Source organism: Scyliorhinus torazame, chromosome 11 (assembly GCF_047496885.1).
Source record: "Scyliorhinus torazame isolate Kashiwa2021f chromosome 11, sScyTor2.1, whole genome shotgun sequence".
Taxonomy (NCBI): Eukaryota; Metazoa; Chordata; class Chondrichthyes; order Carcharhiniformes; family Scyliorhinidae; genus Scyliorhinus; species Scyliorhinus torazame.
In genome coordinates this window covers 54,224,878-54,243,317 of record NC_092717.1, presented here as the reverse complement: position 1 = coordinate 54,243,317, position 18,440 = coordinate 54,224,878, and the positions used below count along the sequence as shown (strand labels likewise).

The 18,440-nt window shown below is 47.9% G+C and overlaps 1 protein-coding gene across 27 annotated transcripts in view; it reads left to right on the top strand.

Moving 5' to 3' along the window:
- clasp2 (cytoplasmic linker associated protein 2) overlaps window positions 1–18,440 on the top strand; it is a 666,501-nt gene that overhangs the window by 161,393 nt on the left and 486,668 nt on the right. The window contains exon 1 of one of the 27 annotated variants that reach the window (XM_072467279.1): window positions 8,439–8,599. The exons of 25 other annotated variants lie outside the window; for them this stretch is intronic. In XM_072467279.1, coding sequence (XP_072323380.1) covers window positions 8,557–8,599 — 43 coding nt within the window. In that variant the 5' untranslated portion in view covers window positions 8,439–8,556. Of the gene's footprint in view, window positions 1–8,438; window positions 8,600–8,633; window positions 8,857–18,440 lie in introns of those variants that run through there. One more of the 27 variants, XM_072467282.1, reaches the window with a different exon arrangement.

The window sequence follows — 18,440 nt, the reverse complement described above, 5'->3', positions numbered from 1 at the left end:
GCGTTTCCTGTAACATGACCACATCTGCTTTAAGTTTCTTAAGGTGTGCGAGTACTCGTGCTCTCCTTATCGGCCCGTTAAGCCCCCTCACGTTCCACGTGATCAGCCGAGTTGGGGGGCTTCCCCCCCCCCCCTTGCCGGTTAGCCATCATCTTTTTCCAGCTTCTCGCCCAGTTCCCACGCGGCTGTATTTCTCCCAGACTGTGCCCCCCCGCCCATCCTTTCCCGCACCCACTCCCCCCTTTCCCCAGCAGCAGCAACCCAGTAATTCCCCCCCCCCCCCCCCCCCCCCCCCCCCCGCTAGACCCCCCGCTAGCGTAATTACTCCCCCCATGTTGCTCCCAGAAGTCAGCAAACTCTGGCTGACCTCGGCTTCCCCCCGTGATCACGGCTCGCCCCGTGCGGCGCCCCCTCCTTCCTGCTTCTCTATTCCCGCCATAATTATCATAGCGCGGGAACCAAGCCCGCGCCTCTCCCTCGGCCCCGCCTCCCATGGCCAACGCCCCATCTCCTCTCCCTCCCCACCTCCCCCCATCACCACCTGTGGGAGAAAGAAAAGTTACCATACCGCAGGATTAATCATACAATCCCTCTTCGCCCCCCCCCCCCACTCGTCCCACCACTTTGTCCAAACGTTCATTTTCGTAGTCCAATCATTCCAATTTTTCTTCTACAATAAAAGTCCACGCTTCATCCGCCGTCTCAAAGTAGTGGTGCCTCCCTTGATATGTGACCCACAGTCTTGCCGGTTGCAGCATTCCAAACTTTATCTTTTTTTTGTGAAGTACCGCTTTGGCCCGATTAAAGCTCGCCCTCCTCGCCACCTCCGCACTCCAATCTTGATAGACGCGGATCACCGCGTTCTCCCATTTACTACACCGAGTTTTCTTCGCCCATCTAAGGACCATTTCTCTATCCTTAAAACGGAGAAATCTCACCACTATGGCTCTGGGAGCTTCTCCTGCTCTCGATCCTCGCACCATAACTCGGTATGCTCCCTCCACCTCCAACGGACCCGTCGGGGCCTCCACTCCCATTAACGAGTGCAGCATCGTGCTCACATATGCCCCGACGTCCGCCCCCTCCACACCTTCAGGAAGGCCAAGAATCCTCAAGTTGTTCCTCCTTGCGTTATTTTCCAGTGCCTCCAACCTCTCCACAGATCGTTTCTGGTGTGCCTCCTGTATCTCCGACTTCACCACCAGGCCCTGTATGTCGTTTTCATTCTCTGCTGCTTTCGCCTTCACGACCCGAAGCTCCTGCTCCTGGGTCTTTTGTTCCTCTTTCAGCCCTTCAATCGCCTGTAATATCGGGGCCAACAACTCTTTCTTCATTTCCTTTTTTATCTCCTCCACGCAGCGTTTCAAAAACTCTTGTTGTTCAGGGCCCCATATGAAACTGCCACCTTCCGACGCCATCTTGGTTTCTGCTTGCCTTCCTTGCCGTTGTTCCAAAGGATCCGCTGCAATCCGGCCACTTTCCTCTCCTTTTTCCATCCGTGTCCAGGGGGAACACCCTTCTGGTTTACCGCACGGTGTTTTCAGCCATTAAAATTGCCGTTGGAGCTCCTATCAAGAGCCCAAAAGTCCGTTTCACAGGGAGCTGCCGAAACGTGCGACTCAGCTGGTCATCGCCGCACCCGGAAGTCGACGAGTTAGTTTTATCAGGAGTTGTCGAGGTCCGGTGTTTTGGAATGGTGCGACCTTCGCTGATATTTTCAGACTTCAAGTTATGCAGAGTTGGCCTACGGCCATACTAGTCTGAAAATGGTTAGGGCAGCATTCTTTTCCTGGACCTGGTGAGCTGGAATGAGTAGTTTCAGTCTTTCTTGTATTGTATCAAACCTTTTGACCAATCTTCCCATTGACCAGTTTTCCCATCATGCCATTACTTAATTCGTACCATATCACAGGAGGAAGAGTTGGGAGAGGCTATGGAGGAGGGCTTCTGGTGTGAGGTGCTCCGGAGAGTGAATGCCTCCACCTCGTGCACGAGGTTGGGGCTGATGCAGCTGAAGGTGGTATACAGAGCACACCTCATGAGGGCGAGGATGAGCCGATTCTTTGAAGGAGTAGAACATAGAACATAGAACAATATAGCGCAGTACAGGCCCTTCGGCCCACGATGTTGCACCGAAACAAAAGCCATCTAACCTACACTATGCCATTATCATCCATATGTTTATCCAATAAACTTTTAAATGCCCTCAATGTTGGCGAGTTCACTACTGTAGCAGGTAGGGCATTCCACGGCCTCACTACTCTTTGCGTAAAGAACCTACCTCTGACCTCTGTCCTATATCTATTACCCCTCAGTTTAAAGTTATGTCCCCTCGTGCCAGCCATATCCATCCGCGGGAGAAGGCTCTCACTGTCCACCCTATCCAACCCCCTGATCATTTTGTATGCCTCTATTAAGTCTCCTCTTAACCTTCTTCTCTCCAACGAAAACAACCTCAAGTCCGTCAGCCTTTCCTCATAAGATTTTCCCTCCATACCAGGCAACATCCTGGTAAATCTCCTCTGCACCCGCTCCAAAGCCTCCACGTCCTTCCTATAATGCGGTGACCAGAACTGTACGCAATACTCCAAATGCGGCCGGACCAGAGTTCTGTACAGCTGCAACATGACCTCCCGACTCCGGAACTCAATCCCTCTACCAATAAAGGCCAACACTCCATAGGCCTTCTTCACAACCCTATCAACCTGGGTGGCAACTTTCAGGGATCTATGTACATGGACACCTAGATCCCTCTGCTCAGCCACACTTTCAAGAACTTTACCATTAGCCAAATATTCCGCATTCCTGTTATTCCTTCCAAAGTGAATCACCTCACACTTCTCTACATTAAACTCCATTTGCCACCTCTCAGCCCAGCTCTGCAGCTTATCTATATCCCTCTGTAACCTGCTACATCCTTCCACACTATCGACAACACCACCGACTTTAGTATCATCTGCAAATTTACTCACCCACCCTTCTGTGCCTTCCTCTAGGTCATTGATAAAAATGACAAACCGCAACGGCCCCAGAACAGATCCTTGTGGTACTCCACTTGTGACTGTACTCCATTCTGAACATTTCCCATCAACCACCACCCTCTGTCTTCTTTCAGCTAGCCAATTTCTGATCCACATCTCTAAATCACCCTTAATCCCCAGCCTCCGTATTTTTTGCAATAGCCTACCGTGGGGAACCTTATCAAACGCTTTGCTGAAATCCATATACACCACATCAACTGCTCTACCCTCGTCTACCTGTTCAGTCACCTTCTCAAAGAACTCAATAAGGTTTGTGAGGCATGACCTACCCTTCACAAAGCCATGCTGACTATCCCTGATCATATCATTCCTATCTAGATGATTATAAATCTTGTCCCTTATAATCCCCTCCAAGACTTTACCCACTACAGACGTGAGGCTCACCGGTCTATAGTTGCCGGGGTTGTCTCTGCTCCCCTTTTTGAACAAAGGGACCACATTTGCTGTCCTCCAGTCCTCTGGCACTATTCCTGTAGCTGATGTGTAGAAGATGTGTGTGAACGTTGCGGGGGGTGCCCTGCTAATCATGTTCATATGTTTTGGTCCTCCCCAAAGCTAGAGGATTACTGGAAGGAGGTTTTAGGGTAATTTCTAAAGTGGTGCACGAGAAACTGGACCCGGGCCCCCGGGTGGCCTTATTCGGGGTTTCGGACCAGCCAGGGTTGGAAACTGGTTGCGGAGGCAGATGTTGTAGCGTTCGCCTCGTTGATCGCCCGAAGGCGTATCCTGATGGGATGGAGGGCAGCCTCTCCACCCTGTGCCCTGGCGTGGCGGGGGGACTTGTTGGAATTCTTGACTCTTGAGAAGGTTAAGTTTGAACTGAGGGGAAGGATGGAGGGGTTCTACAATTCATGGGCATTATTCATCATGCACTTTCAAGAACTGGATAACATCGAACATTAGTTGGGGGGGGGGGTTGGTGGGAGGATTCGGGGAGGGGGGCGGTGTGTGTTGATGGTGATTGTGGGTGATTCCTGATTCCTTTTTGTCATTTGTTTATGTGAACATGTGGGCTAATGTTTGGTGGGAGAATGGGATCGTTATTGATGTGGGGATTGACATATTTGTTAGTGATTATTGTTTATTGTTGGTGGGTGTAAATTTGGGAGAAAAGGTGAAAAAGGAGGAGAATAAAGAAATATTAAAAAAAAAAGATTGCAAGGTTAGTTATATCAAATAGATTATTAACTGGTTAAGCTCTAAATTTAACACAAAGCTCTTGGGCTGGATTCTCCGAAGCTTTGTGCCAAAATCGCGAAACGCGATCAACCGGAGAATAGGCATTGACACCGAAATCAGCTCCGACACCGGTTTGGCGTCGATTTTTGATTCCCCGCACCCCCAAAAATGTTGGGATCGCGTCCGCCGCCGCATGGAGAATCGCAGGTGGTGCCCCGACGACCGATTCTCCGGGTCCTTACCGATTCTGCGCCCCGGATGTGGCGAAGTCTCGACGGTGTGGTCCGAAATCCCAACAGCATGGTTCTAACCACATATAAAAAATCGTCAATCTGTTGCACTGGCTGTTGCGGTGGCTGGAGGAGTTGGGGTCGACATGGGATGACCTCGGGCTCCCAAAGCGGACATGGCTGTGGCTGTTGGGGTGGGGGGGGTGGGGTTCGTGAGACAGGCTGCGTGGCCGGGAACCCCCCCCCAATGACAGATCGGTGCCCACACAATGGATGCCATTGTGGCGCCATGTTGATGGGCACCCACCCTGGACCGTGGCTGCTGCGGGGAGTGGAGGGGGGAGGCCTTCCAGGGTCGGTGGGGGGGAGACTGGCTGAGTGGCCGGGAAACCCCTGCCATGACAGGGCTGTGCCCACGCAACGGACGCCATTACATCGGCCATGTTGTTGGGCACCCACCCCGGGCGTTGGCTCAGTGCAGGTCTCACGGCCGTTTGGGTGTTTACAAAGCAAAGCTGAATAGAACCTCTGGCAGCAGCGCACCCCTCTCCGGTGAACAATGCATTTGATGCTTGTTTCGAGCAGGGAACCAACAAACTGTTTTCAACTGCCCCAGCAGCCTCAGACACACTCATACCTACCGTCACAGCTTCCAGCTTCCAAAGTCACATCGGCCCTTTTGAAAGTGAACCCTCGGAAAGCAATGGGTCCCGATGGAGTCCCCAGTCATGCACTCAGATCCTGCGTGGACCAACTGGCGGACGTATTCGCGAACATCTTCAACCTCTGCATACTCCATTCCAAGTGTTATACTCTCGAGACTTGAGCCGGAGTTGTGGTACAATTGTACAAAACTTTATTCAGTCTTCGACGTTACAAGCTGGTATCACTTCTCTTCAATGCCGACACTTTCACAATTTTTGTAACTCCTTTCAGAGGCAGGGCTGTGAGAGTGTCAGCTTATTACAGGGATTGGTTCTAATTTGTCGCAGTAGGACATTACCCCCTCTGATTGGGTTTACCTCCCACCAATTGGGTTAAAGAAGACCACCATTATACCGGTTCCAAAGAAGAACCAGGCAACATGCCTCAATGTCTACCATCTAGTGGCCTTGACATCTATCATTATGAAGTGCTTTGAGAGGTTGATCAGGAGGCACATCAACTCCATACCCCAGAATTCCTTGATCCACTGCAATTCGTATGCCACCACAACTGGTCCACAGCAGACACCACCTCCCTACACCCAGCCCTGGAGCACTCTCGACAACAAGGACTCCTACGTCAGACCTCTATTCATTGACTACAGCTCTGCCTTCAGCACCACAATCCCAGCCAAGCTCATATCAAAACTCCAAGACTTGGCTCCTCCCTCAGCAACTGGATCCTCCACGTCCTGACCCATAAACCACAATCAGTAAGGATAAACAACACCTGCACAATAGTCCTCGATACCGTGCCCCGCAAACCCCCTACTGTACTTATACAAACTTTACTGTGTGGCAAAATTTGGATTCAACTCCTCTACAAGTTTACTGATTGCACAACTGTAGTGGGTCGGATCTCGAACAACAATGAGTCAGACTACAGGAGGGAGATAGGAACCTAGTGGCATGGTATAATGACAACAATGCCTCCCTCAATGTCAGCAAAACTAAGGAGCTGGTCGTTGACTTCAGGAAGCAATGTATTGTATACACCCATGTCTGCATCAATGGTGCCAAGGTGGAGATGGCTGACTGCTTCAAATTCCTACGTGTGTACATCACCAATATTCTGACCTGGTCCATCCATGTCGACGCTATGACCAAGAAAGCACAACTGCATCTATTCTTCCTCGGGAAACTAAGGAAACTCGGCATGTCCACATTTTTTACAGATGCACCATAGAAAGCATCCTATCTAGCTGTGTCACAGCTTAGTAGGAGCAACTGCTCGGTCAAAGACCGTAAGAAACTACAGAGAGTCGTGAACATAGTGCAGTCCATCATGTGAAAATGCCTCCCATCCATTGACTCTGTCTACACCTCCCACTGCCTTGGGAAAACAGGCAGCATAAATCAAAGACCTCTCCCATCCAGGTTATTCTCTCTTCCAACTCCTTGATTTGATTTCTTGTCATGTGTACTGAAATACAGTGAAAAGTATTGTTCTGCGTACAGTCCAGACAGATGGTTCTATACATGAAAAAACATAGGACATACGATAAATACACAATGTAAATACATACACACAGTCTTCGGGTGAAGCATGCGGAGTGTAGTACTACTAAGTAGAGAAGATGTGTGGAGAGATCAGTTCGATCCATAAGAGGGTCATTCAAGAGTCTGGAAATTGCAGGGAAGAAGCTGTTAATGTGTATTCTCAGACTTTTGTAACCCCTGCCCAATGGAAGAAGTTGGAAGAGAGAATAATCCGGTGGGAGGGGTCTTTGATTATGCTGCCCGCTTTCCCAAGGCAGCGGAGGTGTAGACAGAGTGAATGGACAGGAGGTGGGTCTGCATGATGGACTGGGCTGTGTTCTTGTCTCTCTGTAGTTTCTTACAGTCTTGGGCCGAACAGTTGCCAGACCAGGCTGTGATGCAGCCAGATAGGATGCTTTCTATGGTGCATTTGTAAAAGTTGCTAAGAATCAATGTGGACATGCCAAATTTCCTTAGTTTCCTGTGGAAGTATAGATACTGTTGTGCTTTCTTGGTTGTAGCGTCGACGTGGGTGGATTAGGACAGATTGTTGGTGATGAGCACACCTAAGAATTTGAAGCTGTCAACCATCTCCACCTCGGCATCATTGATGCAGACAGGGGCATGTATGATACTGTTTCCTGAAGTCAATGATCAGCTCCTTAGTTTTGCTGACATTGAGGGAGAGATTGTTGTCATTCCACCACTCCACTCTGTTCTCTATCTCCCTTCTGTACCCTGACTCATCGTTGTTCGAGATCCGACCCACCATGGTCGTGTCATCAGAAAACTTGTGGATGGATTTGGAGCCAAATTTTGCCACACAGTCATGTGCGTATAGGGAGTACAGTAGGGGGCCAAGTACCCAGCCTGTTGGGCCCCAGTATTGAGGACTATCATGGAGGAGGTGTTGTTTATCCTTGCTGATTGTGGTTTATGGGTCAGGAAGTCAAGAATCCAGTTGCAGAGGGAACAGGCAAGTCCTAGCTTTTGGAGTTTTGATATGAGCTTCGCTGGGCTGGGCATGTTTTCAAATTAGAAAGTCTATTAAAGCATCAACCTGCAATGACTACTTCTCTTCCACTCGAGCAGTTTTTTGTTTGCTTTAAAATAAATGTTGCCCATCAATATATCTGGCAAAACTTCTAATATTGCCATATTGTTTTGAATTTTTAAAAGATATTGCCAACCTTTGGAAGATGTTTTTCCCTTCAACCTTTGGCACTCTTGGGAATTGGAAATGTTTGAGATGTTGTTTTGGAAATCTTAGACTTTATTTGCACAAGGGAAGCCTGGAATAAACAGAAAATTGTAGCTGTGTTAGTAAAATTACACAGCCCTTTGTGCTGATTTGAATTCATTTTGTTTCTTTGATTCCTCTGTTGTTGTTCAGCTGTCATTAGTGATGAAGCCTGGATGTTGAATGCTTTGTAATTTTCCATGACAAAAGGCTCATTGCACCTGCGTCTCCAGTCGACTTGTGTCGCTGTCTCGAATAGGACCATTCTATGTAAAATGTGATGTAACTTCCCCTTACACTGAAGTCTTTGATGGTATTGTTTTCACGTGCTGCTTTTGTAGCTTTATAAAATGAAAGGCTCAAACATTGTCTGATTCAGAGCATCAATTAACATGTTTTGGGAAAAATCTGCATATATACAAATTCAGCTTAAATACAAAGTATTTAATATTGAGATAAGCTCTGATTTTTTTGGCCCACGTGACCGCTGTCTGATTAAATTGAGCATCTGGAGGGAATACAGATATTCTGATTACTGAGCATGTATCTTGTGTTGTTGTGGTTCACTTTAAGAGTCTCTGCTCAAAGCCTGTGACCAAATTTATGTGCATCATTTTGATGCACAGTAGGTGGTGCTCTGTGTGCTTGTGTGAAGCCATTTTTCAGAAAGGTAGTAAATCGTCATGCCTGTGCCAAGTGGGTCATCTGGAGCCAATGTAATTTCAGGTATTTGTTTTACAATGAGCAGAGACTTTTACATAAAACCCTGCAAGCAGCCAGACTTTTATTCTGAACTCATCCAACAGCTGTTGGCTATTACAGTGTGAAGCTGCAATCTGACTAGGTCACAGTGTTTTGCTTATTTTTGTGGTGCGTTGAAGATAACGGCACAAGTACCTACAGTTACTCAATCGGTTCAGGATCAGATCGAATATTTCATTCTGCAAGTGTCAGCCTTTGTAGAAACATGGCCATGGGTGATGGTGAGTGCCAACAAGAAATATAGCTAGAGCATGTAGAGTTGCAATATTTCTAGATGTATTTCGGAGACAAAGCCTGTGCTATCACAATTTTTGCTCATGAAAATTTGTTAGAAACGAAAGGTGGTGGTATTTTATTGCATTTTTCTTCATGAAATTATTTCCCTCGGAATACAGCAATCAACGAACCTATTTGGAATGTATGTGCAGTACTTCCGATTATTTGTTGGCAGTGTACATGTTGAAATCCTCTGATCTGCATTGGATGTGTTATGTTTTCTTGTCTATTCGTCTGAGGGATTCATGGTTGCAGAAGTAATGGATTTTTCTTGATAAATTTAAAACCAAATGACCTTAATTGTCACGTGAGATGATTTGACCTTGTTGAAATTTATAAAATCGAAAATTTTAAACAAGTATCAAAATTGTTTATGGAATTTATTTTCTTTGCAAATGAAATGCCTAATAAATAGAGTGATTGTGGTTTTCATTGTGCAGTGAATTGATATTTTGGTCAAATGGGCCTATTTGGCTGCTGAGAACAATGACATTTGCAGAAAGGTTTTCATGGTCAAAATGCTGAAAGTTAATGTTTGAAATGTTCCTCAACACATTGATTTAAAAATAAATGTACTAATTGCCATTTAATTCTGATATTTCTGCGAGCGCTTTGAACAACACACAATACTCCTGTATCTTGTCATTACTGATATAGGCCACTTAGAGCTGAAGGGCACCGGCTTAGATATGTGTTTCCATTTCCTATGTTCTCCCAGAACTGAGTTTGTAGAATTTGCAGTTCTAAATTATGGCTATGGGTCTCTAGAGGGGCCATACATTTTGTGAACAATCATAATTAATTGATGCCAGTGGAAAAAATGCACATTTCGGAGGGGGAGAAAGCTTTCTGAAATGATGCCAGGAATAATTTGTAGCATTGGTGTGCAATTGAAGTGTATATTAGAATATAGCCATAAAAAACAGATGGCTGTTTGTCTGAGCTGAAGAACATTTAGCTCTCGAATTGTTTTGAATATTGTTTTTTTGTTGGCACTGTTTTTTCAAATGTTGTTGTTCGGTATGCATAGTTGAACATTTTTGTTACAACTATTTTGCCAACCAAATCTATTAAACAATGGAGCAAAGATTAAATGATAAGGTCAACAAGGCTGATGAAAGAGCATGCTATTGTGGCTATTTACACTTTTGGTGTTAAATTCAAGTGCTTTCACCTGTCGTTTAAGTGGTAACTTGGCAATGCAAAATAAGATTAATTAGAAGTAAGTAAATTTTCCAGAGGTCTGGAATTGTATTTACGATAAATTTGTTTATTTATTAATTTAAATATTGTTTAGAAGATTGTGTACTTCTACTGTTATACTATGTTCCAGTTATCGATTGGATCTGTGTCCTTCACAACAAATTACGTAGTGCGAGTTTATGCATTCCAGATTTCTGCCACTTGTCCAAAGACCATAATTTTTTTAATGAATTAACTAGGGTAAGTGGTGTTTTGGAGAGGTAATAATATTTCATTTTTCGAACTGTTATGGGAGATATATTCTACACACAGTACCATTTGTATATGAATGTACTCTCGGGTTGCCAAGACAAGAATGCTGTGATATGTTGTTTTCTGTGGCATTCTATGAAGTACATTTCTAGCGATCATTGCGCTGGTTGTCAACATCCTGGGAATTACCATTGACCATAAACTACTGGATTAGCTACATAAATGCAGGGCCGAATGGCCTCTTTCTGCACTGTAAATTCTATGATTCTATGATGAATGGCTACAACAACAGGCAAGTGGCTCACCTCCTGCTTTTCCCAAAGGTCTCCACTATTTCTAAGTTACAAATCAGAGACATTTCTATGATGGAATACTGCCTCGATGGGTGCAAATGAAATGGTGTTCAAGAAATTCGGCACCATCCAGGGCAAAGCGATTTGCTTGATTGCCAGCTGAACCATCACCGCAAACATCCATAATAGTGTACATCACAGGATGGGCTGCAACAAGACTGCTTTGACTTGAGATTCCTCAAACCAATAACTTCTACCACCAAAAATGTTGACGGCAGAAATGCATGAGAACACCATTATGCCCAAGTTTCTCTGCAGGTCACTCACCATCCTGACTTTGGCATATATTACCCTTCCTTTATTGTAGCTGGGTCAAAATCACTGAACTCCTCAAGCAAAATACAGTGGATGCTGCAATGTGAAGCAAGCGCAAAGGATGCTGAAAAATCTCAGCAGGTCTGACAGCATCTGCAGAGAGCAGAGTTAACGATTTGAGCCTGCTCGGTGCTCCATCAGAACTAGAGAGGGAGAATGTGTTAGATCTTAAACTCTCACACCCTGATTCCTGTAAGGACTCCACCCTATTCTCCCAGTTTCTCCATCTCCCTCGCATCTGTTCTAATGTCACCTTCTAAAGTAGTGCTCCTGACGTGTCTTTTTTCATTAACTGAGGTTCCTTCCACCTGTGATTGACAGGGTATTCAATTGACTTCGACCAAATTAAAAGAAGTGCAAGTGAAACGCTGCTGAAACTGAAAGGGATGAAGGCATTTCTGCCCTCACCTCTTCCCCTCCCTCCGAGAACCATGATAGGGTCCCCCTTGTCCTGACGTTTCACACCACCAACCTCAGCATTCAAAGGATCATCCTCGGTCATTGCCACTATCTCCAGCATGATGCTACCACAAAACACATCTTCCCCTCCCCGCCCGTCAGTATTCTGCAATGATCACAAACTCTGTGACACCCTGGTTCACTCGTCGATCATGCCACTCCTCATCCCCTTCCCAAGGCACCTTCCCTTGAATAGTAGAAGGTGCAACAGCTGCTCCTTTAGCTCCTCCCTCCCTACCATTCAAGGCTCCAAATACTCCATTCAGTTTAAGCACCGTTTCACTAGCACTTTTAATTTGATCGATTGTATTCGCTGCTCTCAATGTGGTACATTGGGGAGACTAAACGCAGACTGGATGACCACTTAGCAGATCACCTTCGCTTAGTTCGCAAGTATGACCCCAATCTTCCCGTTACTTACCATTTTAATTCAGCACCTTATTCTTAGGCCCACATTTACATCCTTGGCCTGCTGGAGTGCTTCAGAGAAGCCCAGCACAAACTGGGTGAGCAACATCTCATCTAGCAGTTAGGCACAATATAAGTTCTTAAGATATAGAAGCAGAATTAGGCCATTTGCCCATCGAATCTGCTCCTCCATTCGATCATGGCTGATCTCAGCCTCGTCTTAACTCCACTGTCCTGCCCGTTCTCCTAACCCTTCAACACATTACCAATTAAAAATTTGTCTAACTCTTTAAATTTACTCACTGTCCAAGCATCCACTGCACTTCGGGGTTGCGAATGCCACAGATTCACAACCGTCTGAGGGAAGTAGTTGCTCCTCAACTCCGTTTTAAATTTGCGATCTCTTATCCTACCTAATACCCTTCGTTCTGGAATGCCCCACAAGAGGAAGCACCGTTCCACGTCTACTTTATCCACAACCTGTTACCTTGTAGTATACCTGAATTTTATCACCCCTCAATCTTCTAAACTCTAGAGAGTATAGGCCTAAACTGTTCAATTTCTATTATGACAAACCTCTCATGTCTGGAATCAGCCTAGTGAACCTCCTCTGAACTGCCTCTAATGCCACTACATCTTTCCTCAAATAATGGGTACAAAACTGCACAATACTCCAGGTGTGGTCTCACCAATGCCTTGTAGAGTTGCAACAACATTTAATAATAATAATAATAATAATAGTTTATTGTCACAGGTAGGCTTCAATGAAATTACTGAGAAAAGCCCCCAGTCGCCACATTCCAGTACCTGTTCGGGGAGGTCGGTACGGGAATTGAACATGCGCTGCTGGCATTGTTCTGCATTACAAGCCAGCTGCTTAGCCCTCCGTGCTAAACCAGCCCATTTATAGCCCTCAGGACTCAATATTGAGTTGAACAACTTTAGATCTTTGGACCTTTCTCCTCCATCTTAACCCCCTTTTTAAAAGAAATATCCAAGACATGAATTGCCTCAATGCAAACACCCCACCACCCCCTCCTACACCGGGATATCTGACCTTTGTTTTTTAAAGTTGATTCATCTGGTTGCAATTTCTCACAGCTACAGTTTAATATCTAACACATTCTCCCTCTTTAGTTATGACGAGGAACTGAACGGGCTTGAAAAGTTAACTTTGCTCTCTCGCTACAGATGCTGCCAGACCTCCTGAGTTTTTCAAGCATCCTCCATTCTTGTCACTGAACTCCTTAGCTGACTTGTGGGAGCGCAGTGTTTCAAGTTGGCTAACCACTACTTTCTCAAGGACAATGAGCACCGTTGCTTCACCGTGCCAGGGTCCCAGGTTCGATTCCTGGCTTGGGCCACTGTCTGTGTGGCATCTGCATGTTCTCCCTGTGTCTGCGTGGATTTCCTCTGGGTTCTCCGGTTTCCTCCCACAAGTCCCAAAGACGTGCTTGTTAGGTGTATTGGGCATTCTGAATTCTCCCTCAGTGTACCCGAACAGGCACTGGAGTGTGGCGACTAGCAGATTTTCACAGTGACTTCATTGCAGTGTTAATGTAAGCCTACTTGTGACACTAATAAACTCAATTATTATTAAATGTGATCTTGCCATCAATGCCCACATCTCAAGAACGAATGGAAAAATATAGCCCTCAAAAATTAAGATCGTGCATGAGGCAACTTGTACAACTTAAAAAGAATACCTATTTTCTTCCCACTTTCCTATTTAAACTGAGCAGTCAGTTATGATTTTAAAAAGTATTGTGAAGTGATTATGTAGATGAAATGGATTAGCCTTTTAAATTGGTGCAAAATACTTGTCAAATTTGGAGTAGATCACTTTGAACCTTTAAAAGAATTATGCACAGGGCAGCACGGTGGTGCAGTGGATAGTCCTGCTGCCTCACGGCGCCGAGGTCCCAGGTTCGATCCCGGCACTGGGTCACTGTCCATGTGGAGTTTGGACATTCTCCCCGTGTTTGGGTTTCGCCCCCACAACCCAAAGATGTGCAGGGTAGGTGGATTGGCCACACTAAATTGCCCCTTAATTGGAAAAAATGAATTGGGCACTCTAAATTTATTTAAAAAAAGAAATTGCACGTTCGTAGTGCATTTAATGTAATAAATCATATGAAGGCACTTCATGTTGACGAGAGTGACATTTTTTGAATGATCAGGAGTAGTGACCAAATACTGAAAAACATCCCTTTTGAAGAAGAAGTGAAGAGATCAAACAGTTTTGAATAAATCTAGATTGCCAACTGCTAAAAGGAGGAATGGCAGGGGAGCCAAAATTCTGATCATTGAAGGCACTTATAAGGCTTGCATTAGGTTTGAGGTCAGAGTCGTTTGCAATGGGTTTTGAATTTATTGGGTTGAGAGAGATAGGAGCCAGAGGATAGCCAAAATAAATTGGTTAATTTTTGTTACTGTTATGTTGTGTGTCTTTATTCCTGTGACTGATTTATTGCTGCAACCTTTTGAGACTAAAATATACTATTAATTATGTGCTGTTGTCCATTATTGAGGCGAGGACATAAGACTTTGATTTGCTATCAGTGCTATTTTAGGTAATCGAACTGACCACTTCCTGTGGATTCACTCTTGACTTGAAGTGATCAAAATGGCAGTGTGAACTTCATGAAACATTAAGCTAAAAGTGATCAAGCAAGAGCATTATAGTTTTCTCAGTATTGCTTTTTTAAAAAGAAATATTTTTATTCAAATTTTTACATATTCAACAACATCACGAATTCCCCCAATATACAAAACCCCATTATGCAATAATAAACACAGTAGAAAACACAAAGTACACCCCCCCCCCCCCCCCCTTCTCGGTTGCTGCTGACCACCTCCTAACGCTCCGCGAGAAAGTCTAGGAACGGTTGCCACCGCCTGAAGAACCCTTGCACCGACCCTCTCAAGGCAAGTTTTACCCTCTCCAATTTAATGAACCCTGCCATGTCGCTGATCCAGGCTTCCACACTTGGGGGCCTCTCATCTTTCCACTGTAGCAGAATTCTCCGCCGGGCTACCAGGGACACAAAGGCCAGAATACCGGCCTCTTTCGCCTCCTGCACTCCTGGCTCATCCAATACCCAAATGGTGTTAACCCCCAGCTGGGCTTAACCCGGGTGTTCACCACCTTAGACACCATCCTCGCAATACCCCTCCAGAACCCATCTAGCGCCGGACACGCCCAGAACATGTGGGTGTGATTTGCTGGGCTCCCCAAGCACCTCCCACACCTGTCTTCCACCCCAAAGAACCTGCTCAGCCTCGCCCCTGTCATATGCGCCTGGCGCAAGAGGAGGAAGAATTAACCCTGCCCAGGGCGTCCGCCCATGCACCCCCGTCTATCTCCTCCCCAAGCTGCTCCTCCCATTTACCCTTTAGCTCCTCCACCGAGGTCTCCTCCTGCATCTCCTGGTAGATCGCCGAGACGCTGCCCTCTCCAACCTACACCCCCGAGAGCACCCTATCCTGGATCCGGAGTGCTGGAAGCAGCGGAAACCCCCTCACCTGCCGTCTTACAAACGCCCTTACCTGCATGTACCTGAAGGCATTTCCGGGGGGAAGCTCGAGTTTTTCCTCCAGCGCCTCAAGGCTCGCAAACATCCCATCTAAAAACAGGTCCCCCATCCTTCTAATTCCTGCCCTGTGCCTGTTCAGGAACCCTCCATCCATTCTCCCCGGGACGAACCGATGGTCCTCCGGGATCGGGGACCAAACCGAAGCCTCTACCTCACCCCTGTGGCGCCTCCACTGCCCCCAAATTTTCAAAGTCGCCGCCACCACCGGACTTGTGGTGTACCTAGTCGGCGGGAGCGGCAGCGGTGCTGTCACCAGCGCTCCCAGACTTGTGCCCACACAGGACGCCATCTCCAGCCTCTTCCACGCCGCCCCCCTCCCCCTCCATTACCCACTTGCATATCATCGCCACATTGGCAGCCCAGTAATACCCACACAGATTAGGTAACGCTGACCCTCCTCTGTCCCTACTCCGCTCCAGAAACACCCTTCTCACCCTCGGGGTCTTTTTCGCCCACATGAACCCCATGATGCTCCTACTGACCCGCTTAAAAAAGGCCTTGGGGATCAGGATGGGGAGGCACTGGAATATAAAAAGGAACCTCGGGAACACCGTCATCTTCACCGACTGTACCCTACCCGCCAGGGAGTGTGGCAGCATATCGCACCTTTTAAACTCCTCCTCTATCTGCTCCATGAGCCTCGTCAAGTTGAGCTTGTGTGGGGCCCCCCAACTCCTTGCCACCTGGATCCCCAGGTACCGAATACTCCTTTCCGCCCTCTTCAGTGGAAGCTCGTCTATTCCCCTTCCCTGATCCCCTGGGTGTACCACGAAGAGCTCACTCTTCCCCATGTTGAGCTTATACCCGGAAAAGTCCCCAAGCTCCCTGAGGATCCGCATCACCTCCGGCATCCCCCCCACTGGGTCCACCACATACAGTAACAGATCATTGGCATACAACGAAACCCCCCCCCCCCCCCCCCCCCCCCCCAAGCCCCCTCCAGTTCCTGGACTCCCTTAGTGCCATAGCCAAAGGCTCAATTGCCAATGCAAATAGCAAGGGGGATAGGGGGCACCCCTGCCTCGTCCCCCGGTACAGCCAAAAGTATTCCGACCTCCTCCGATTCGTGGCCACACTTGCCACCGGGGCTTCATAAAGTAGCCTCACCCAACTAATGAACCCCTCCCCGAACCCAAACCTCCTCAACACTTCCCAGAGGTACCCCACTCCACCCTATCGAAGGCTTTCTCCGCGTCCCATCGCTGCCACTATCTCCGCTTCCCCCTCCACTGCAGGCATCATGATTACATTAAGGAGCCTCCGCACATTGGTATTCAGCTGCCTTTCCTTAACAAAACCCGTCTGGTCCTCGTGAATCACCCCCGGGACACAGTCCTCAATTCTGGTAGCCAACACCTTTGCTAACAGCTTCGTGTCCACGTTGAGGAGAGAGATTGGCCTATACGACCCACACTGTAATGGATCCTTGTCCCGCTTCAAGATCAGCGTCCTGGACATCGTCGGGGGTAGGCCCCCCCCCCCCCCCCCCCTCGCCTCATTGAAAGTCCTCACTAATAGAAGGCCCAGCAGGTCCATGTATTTCCAGTAAAATTCCACCGGGAACCCATCTGGCCCCGGTGCCTACCCCGCCTGCATACTCCCCAGCCCCTCCAGCCCTACCGGTGCCCCAAGCCCAGCCACCTGCTCCTCCTCCACCCTCAGGAACCTCAGCCGATCCAAAAATCGACACATCCCACCCCCCTCCTCCGTCGGGGGCTCAGACCTAAACAGCCCCTCATACAAATCTCTAAATACCCCATTTATTCCCACTGCACTCCGCACCGTGTTCCCCCCTTTATCCCTAACTTCCCCAATCTCCCTCGCTGCCTCACGCTTCCGAAGCTGGTGTGCCAACATCCGGCTAGCCTTCTCCCCATACCCGTACACCGCCCCTTGCGCTTTCCTCCACTGCACCTCTGCCTTCTTGGTGGTCAACAGGTCGAACTCGGCCTGGAGGCTTCATCGCTCCCTTGAGTAGTCCCTCCTCTGGGACCTCTGCATACCTCCTATGCACCCTCAAAATCTCCCCCACCAATCTCTCCCTCTCTCTCCTCTCCTTCTCCTTGTGGGCCCTAGTGGAGATTAGCTCACCCCTAATCACCGCCTTCAGCGCCTCCCAGACCACCCCCACCTGCACCTCCCCATTATCGTTAGCCTCTAGTTAGCTTTCAATGCACCCCCGGACCCGCCCACTCACCTCCTCATCTGCCAGCAAGCCCACATCCAGGCGTCACAGCGGGCGCTGGTCCCTCTCCTCCCCTTGCTCCAGCTCCACCCAATGCGGGGCATGGTCTGAGATGGCTATGGCCGAATGCTCCATGTCCTCCACCCTCGGGATTAGTGTCCTGCTCATAACGAAGAAGTCTATCCGGGAGTAGGCTTTATGGACGTGGGAAGAAAAAGAAAATTCCCTGGCCCCCGGCCTGACAAACCTCCATGGGTCCACTCCGCCCATCTGGTCCATGAACCCCCTCAGCACCTTGGCCGCCGCAGGCCTCTTACCCGTCCTGGACCTGGAGCGGTCCAATGCTGGATCCAGTACTGTGTTGAAGTGTCCCCGTCGTCGTTCCCCCCCCCCCTATTATCAAGCTCCCTGCCTTCAGGTCTGGAACCCGGCCCAACATGCGCTGCATAAATCCGGCATCATCCCAATTCGGGGCATATACATTCACTAATACCACCCGTACCCGCTGCAGCTTACCACTCACCATCACATACCTACCTCCATTGTCTGCCAAGATGTTCAGCGCCTCAAACGACACCAAAATCGCCACCCCTCGATTCTTTGCGTCCAACCCGAAGCGAAAACGTTCCCTACCCACCCATTTCTCAGCCTAACCTGATCTGCTACCCTCAAATGCTCTCCTGGAGCATAACCACATCTGCCTTCAGTCCCTTCAAGTGCGCGAACACATGGGCCCTCTTGACCGGCCCGTTCAGGCC